Here is a 6,000-nt window from a genome sequence, read left to right as displayed (position 1 = left end):
TTGGACAGTTCTATAGAGGGCAGGACGTTCCATTGTGCAAAATGCGGAACACACACGGCCGATATCCATGTTTTGCAAATTCGCAATTTGCGGGCAGCAAAAATGGCAACGGCCATGTGCATGAGCCCTTAAACAGTTTTCTCTGAAATGTCTCAGCTAGTAACCAGGGAGCATGGAAATGTTTCATGCTGGTTATATTTCGGCAGTATGAATCTCCTGACAGGCTCCCATTAAAGACTGACAACTAGGTTTTGTACTAAAATATTAGCATGTCTCAATCATTTAGCATACACTAGGAATAAAAACTGTGCACATATTCATACAGAAGCATAAACCCACCTGTTATTGATAGCCAATGGCTTGTTCTTATTGTTTGGTGAGATTTTGTCTTGTAGGAAAAGGAAATGTGCTGCCAAGATCTGAGCAAGAATCACAGCTATCATGATGATTATTCCCAACCTACAACACAAACACCATTAAAGATCATCAGTAGAGATGAGCGAATTTACACTTATGAAATTCATTCACCCATTGTTTACTGGTAAAAGGTGAATTGCGTTATGGATTCCGTTACCACGGACCATAATGCATAGGATTCTTACACTGTATAACCGAAGATCTGAAAAATCAGCATTCCTTTCCCCTCTTTGATTGGGATGACAAACCAGAATGTTATAATCAGACTTTTCAAGAAGAACATGATGTGCAGTAGAAAGTATCCTAGGAAACATAGAAAAGACAGCATGAGATGGTGACACTTTCCACATGGTGTCCATGGGATTCAAATAGTTATCTATACTGGATCCCCCAAGAATAAATCAGAAGACTAAGGCTACTTTCACACTAGCGTTCGATCGGATCCGTTCTGAACGGATCCGATCATATTAATGCAGACGGAGGCTCCGTTCAGAACGGATCCGTCTGCATTAAAATGGCAAAAAAAAGCTAAGTGTGAAAATAGCCTCGGACGGATCCGTCCAGACTTTCAATGTAAAGTCAATGGGGGACGGATCCGCTTGAAGATTGAGCCATATTGTGGCATCTTCAAACGGATCCGTCCCCATTGACTTACATTGTAAGTCTGGACGGATCCGCACGCCTCCGCACGGCCAGGCGGACACCCGAACACTGCAAGCAGCGTTCAGCTGTCCGCCTGTCCGTGCGGAGGCGAGCGGAGCGGAGGCTGAACGCCGCCAGACTGATGCAGTCTGAGCGGATCCGCTCCATTCAGACTGCATCAGGGCTGGACGGCTGCGTTCGGGTCCGCTCGTGAGCCCCTTCAAACGGAGCTCACGAGCGGACACCCGAACGCTAGTGTGAAAGCAGCCTAAGTGCATGTATATTTTCTATCATTATGCCAGTATCTATAACTAGAACAGTTACCGTATTTTTCGCCCTATAAGACGCACCGGCCCATAAGACGCACCTAGGTGTTAGAGGAGAACAATAAGAAAAAAAAAAATTTTCATTACACCTCAGGTCAGACCCCCAATGTTAATCAGACCTCAGCTCAGACCCCCAATCAGATGTCAGCTCAGACCCCAATGTAAATGACCCCCAATCAGACCTCAGATAAGAGCCCCATGCCTTTCATCAGCCTCCATGCCTCTCATCAGCCCCCATATCAGCCCCTATGCCTCTCATCACCCCCCATGCCCCTCATCAGGCCCTTTGCCTCTTATCAGCCCCCATTATCAGTCTTATGCCTCTTATCAGCCCCATTATTGTCCCTTATGCCTCTCATTCTTCCCCATATTATCCCTTATGCCTCTCATCAGCCCCCATTATCAGCCTTATATGACTTTCATCATCCCCATTATCAGCCCTTGTGCCTCTTATCAGCCTCCATTATTATCCCTTATGCCTCTCATCAGCCCCCATTATCAGCCCTTATGCCTCTCATCACCCCCATTGCAGCCCCTCCTTATCAGATCAGCCCCAAGCAGCCTAATTTTATGAAATAAAAAAACACTCATCTCTCCTGCTCCTGGACGCTGCCGCTCCTCACCGCCCGCAATCTTCTTCCTCCTGCTGTCGGCTGTGCTGTAAACTGGCACGCACAGCATGAGGTCACAGAGCGCCCTCATGCTGAGCGCAGCCACTGCATAGCCGTGGACCAGGAAGCGGTGAGTACAGAGCCTTCACCGCTTCCTGGTCCTCCGGTACTAATGAGCGTTTCCATAATGTAAGCACTTAGTAGTATTTGCCCCATAAGACACAGGGGCATTTTCCCCCCCACTTTTGGGGGAAAAAATGCATGTCATGGGGCGAAAAATACGGTAAATAACCTATGTTCTAATATACTATAGAACAGGAATCAGAAACCTTTGGCACTCCAGCTGTTGTGAAACTACAATTCCCAACATGCTCAATTCATTTGTATGAGAGTTCTTAGAAGAGCAGAGCAAGTATGCATGCTGGGAGTTGCAGTTTCACAACTGGAGTGCTGAAGGTTGCCTACCCCTGATATAGAAAATAAAACAATTAAAACCAGTTAGATGTTTTTTCTCAATGACTGAGGTCGATGAGTTCGACTCATTAAAGAGGTTGTGCAGTGCTACAACATTGATGACCTATCTTCAGGATAGATCATCAATAGGGATGAGCGAATTGACTTCGAATGGTACATCCAAAGTCGATTCGAAAAAAAACTTTGTTGTAATAGTATACGAAGTTCCCGCTCCGTAACAGCATTAGAATGCATTGGCTCTGATGAGCCAAAGTTACTTTTGAGCCAAATGGCTGATGAGCCAAAGTTACTAGTAATAACTTTGGGAATTAATTATTACTGAAAAAAACCTTGGTACCGAACGCTGGGTTCAGTACCAAGGTTTTTTACTGTAGAAATTAATTCCTGAAGTTATTACACAAAGCGCGACTTCACAAATTAATAACTTCGGGCCTTTTGGAGCCAATAAATTCTAATACTGTACAGTAAAACAACAAAGTTTATTGCGAATCGACGCTCATCCCTAGTCAGCAATATCAGATCTGTGGGGGTCCAACTCCCAGGACCCAGGCAGATCAGCTGTTTTTAGAGATGATGGCAGTCATGCTAGTGCTGCTTTCCCTTCAAAATGATATTCCCGTCTCATTTGTAGAAGCAGCGCAGTGTAATCACAACTGCTCGTCCCATTCAAATGAATGTATTGCAATTACACTGCACCACCTCTGCAAGGGAGACGGTGCACAGGTAATTTTTCGGAGGAAGTAGCACTCACACACGAGTGCTGCTACATTTAACCAGCAGATCAGTGCCTGGACCAGACCCCTCCCCTCTCCGATCTGATATTGATGTCTTATCCTGAGGACAGGTGATCAATATTGTAGCGCTACACAACTCCTTGAAATCTTTCTGTGCAGTATGTGCTTTTATGTATATTCCTGAATCACAAAATGCTTCATATACATTAATATAACATAGAATATTTTTTTTTTTACCTACCCCACAGCAAATATGCAATCTGATTTCCAGTATATCGGATACTGGCTGCCTGAAATGCAAGCAATAATAAATAAGTGGCAGAAACACATTTTCTGTACGTATTGTACATATATTACTAATCCAGGAATTCCTTGCAAGCTACCCAGATTATTTTTACATGTAAGTGTACATCTACACGTGATGGAAATACTGTGGATTTTCTGCAATGAAAATGTCCACAACATGAATCCACACATGACATGCGGTGCGGATTTGAAATCTGCAGCATGTCTATTTGTGTTACTGATTTCCAATTTTTATCAATGCAGACAGCAGTGGCGTAACTAGAACTGACGGGGCCCCACAGCAAATTTTTGAAGGCCCCCCATTTTCCCAAGCAGCCCCCCTCCTCCCATGCAACCCTTACATCTGCGGCTAGTCAAGATCATGCTCTCAGACCAGGCCCAGCCGCTCCATCCGTTTCCTACATGTATAAACTATGTCATTTCACTGTATAAAATGTCCTATATGATACTGTTGAGGGCGCCTGACAGTAAAATCTTTCAGTCCTCCTCTCAGAGGGACCCCTTCTGAGTTCGGGCCTCGTAGCAGCCACTTCCACTATTACAACATGTAATACACTTGCCTTGCAGCTTTTGCTATGGCTCCTTCACAAAATCTGCAGCAGACTTTTTCAATGTGTGGACGTATCCTTATGCTTATTCTAGGGGTATCTTGCTTTCGGGTACGTTGCCTGATATTTAGTATTTACAGCTGTGTCCACTACTTTACATATTGATAGACAGTATCTGTGGTCACACATTCTTATCTTCAGTCCCATCCTATATAATCTGTTTTTTATTTTTAGCACATACAATATTTCATAGTATTGTATGTCTCCAAAGCAATACTTGATCCTTTTATAATATTAGAATCAATGTCACATTTAATACTGCTCACTTTATAATGTAAAGATCATTATTATGAGATATTTTTACAAATCTGGTTGGAAGATAACCAGCAAAGGCTGTTTTTAGGCCATGTACATTGGACGGGGGCGGAGTAGGTACGAGACTCCGGCACTGGCAAATTTACTAACATTTACGCCTGGAAACCGGCTGGGGGATGTGCATAGTTTAAAACGAGGCACATCCATGGCCATCCATGCTCCTGGAGAGAAAATCTACTTCACTTTTTTGGCAGATTTTTCATTTTAATAATTTTTTTCAGTGCTAACAAAGCAAGGCTTAACAGCAAAACAAAACTCTATATTTATGGCCCTGATTCTGTAGTTTACAGAAACACCCCATATGTGGCCATACACTGCTGTACGGGCACACGGTATTGCGCAGAAGGAAAGGAACGCCATATGGTTTTTGGAAATCATATTTACTGGCATAATTCTAAGCTGCCATATCACATTTGAAGAATCCCTGATGCACCCCTAGAGTGGAAACTCCCAAAAAGTTACCCTATTTTAGAAACTACACCCTTCAAGGTATACAAAACTGATTTTACAAACTGTGTTAACCCTTTAGTTGTTCAAAAATGATTAATGGAAAATAGAGATACAATTTCGAAATTTCACTTTTTGGATAGATTTTCCATTTTAATCCATTTTTTCCACTTACAAAGCAAGGGTTAACAGCCAAACAAAACTCAATATTTATGTCCCTGATACTTTAGTTTACAGAAACACCCCATATGTGGTCGTAAACTGATGTACGGGCACACAGAATTGCGCAGTTGCTCTATATTACACTTTTTGTGAGGCAAAGTAACAGAAAATAGCTGTTTTGGCACTGTTTTTATTTTTTGTTATTTACAACGTTCATCTGACAGGTTAGATCATGTGGTATTTTTATAGAGCAGGTTGTTATGGACGCGAAAATACCAATTTTTTTTGGGTTGTTTCAGTTTTACATAATAAAGCATTTTTGAAAAAAAATGATTTTTTAGTGTCTCCACATTCTGAAAGCAGTAGTTTTTTATTTTTTGGGCGACTGTCTTGTGTATGGGCTCAGTTTTTTCGGGATGAGCTAATGGTTTGATTGGTACTATTTTAGGGTGTATATGACTTTTTGATTGCTTGCTATTACACTTTTAGTGATGTAAGGTGACAAAAAATAGTTTTTGGACACCAATTATTATTTTTTTTTTTACGGTGTTCATCTGAGGGGTTAGGTCATGTGATATTTTTATACAGAAGGTTCTTACAGATGTGGTGATGCCTAATATGTAAACTTTTTTTATTTATGTAAGTTTCACACAATGATATCATTTTTGAAACAAAAAAAATGATGTTTTAGTGTCTTCATAGTAGAAAAATCCACAGTACTCTTCAATTCAGGTGAAAAAAACGGTTACTTTATTAGTAACAGAAGCATACAGATAGCGACGTTTCAACCATCTCTGGTCTTTTCAAGCTATGACTTTTTATTTATTTATGTAAGTTTTACACAAAGATATCATTTTTGAAACAAAAAAAAATCATGTTTTAGTGTCTCCATATTCGGAGAGCCATAGTTTTTTCAGTTTTTGGGCGATTGTCTTAGGTAGTGTATCATTTTTGCAGG

The 6,000-nt window shown here is 41.4% G+C and overlaps 1 protein-coding gene across 1 annotated transcript in view; it reads right to left on the bottom strand.

Moving 5' to 3' along the window:
* Positions 1 to 6,000, bottom strand: part of LOC122925765 (stimulated by retinoic acid gene 6 protein-like) — a 33,057-nt gene that overhangs the window by 2,135 nt on the left and 24,922 nt on the right. The window contains exons 13-15 of the mRNA XM_044277114.1: positions 3,446 to 3,494; positions 603 to 720; positions 340 to 459 (exon numbers count right to left, since the gene is read on the bottom strand). Coding sequence (XP_044133049.1) covers positions 340 to 459; positions 603 to 720; positions 3,446 to 3,494 — 287 coding nt within the window. The remainder of the gene's footprint in view (positions 1 to 339; positions 460 to 602; positions 721 to 3,445; positions 3,495 to 6,000) is intronic.

Source organism: Bufo gargarizans, chromosome 2, assembly GCF_014858855.1.
Source record: "Bufo gargarizans isolate SCDJY-AF-19 chromosome 2, ASM1485885v1, whole genome shotgun sequence".
In the NCBI taxonomy this organism is placed as follows: Eukaryota; Metazoa; Chordata; class Amphibia; order Anura; family Bufonidae; genus Bufo; species Bufo gargarizans.
Note: the sequence above shows the minus strand (reverse complement) of the source record. Positions and strands in the feature narration are given on the sequence as shown.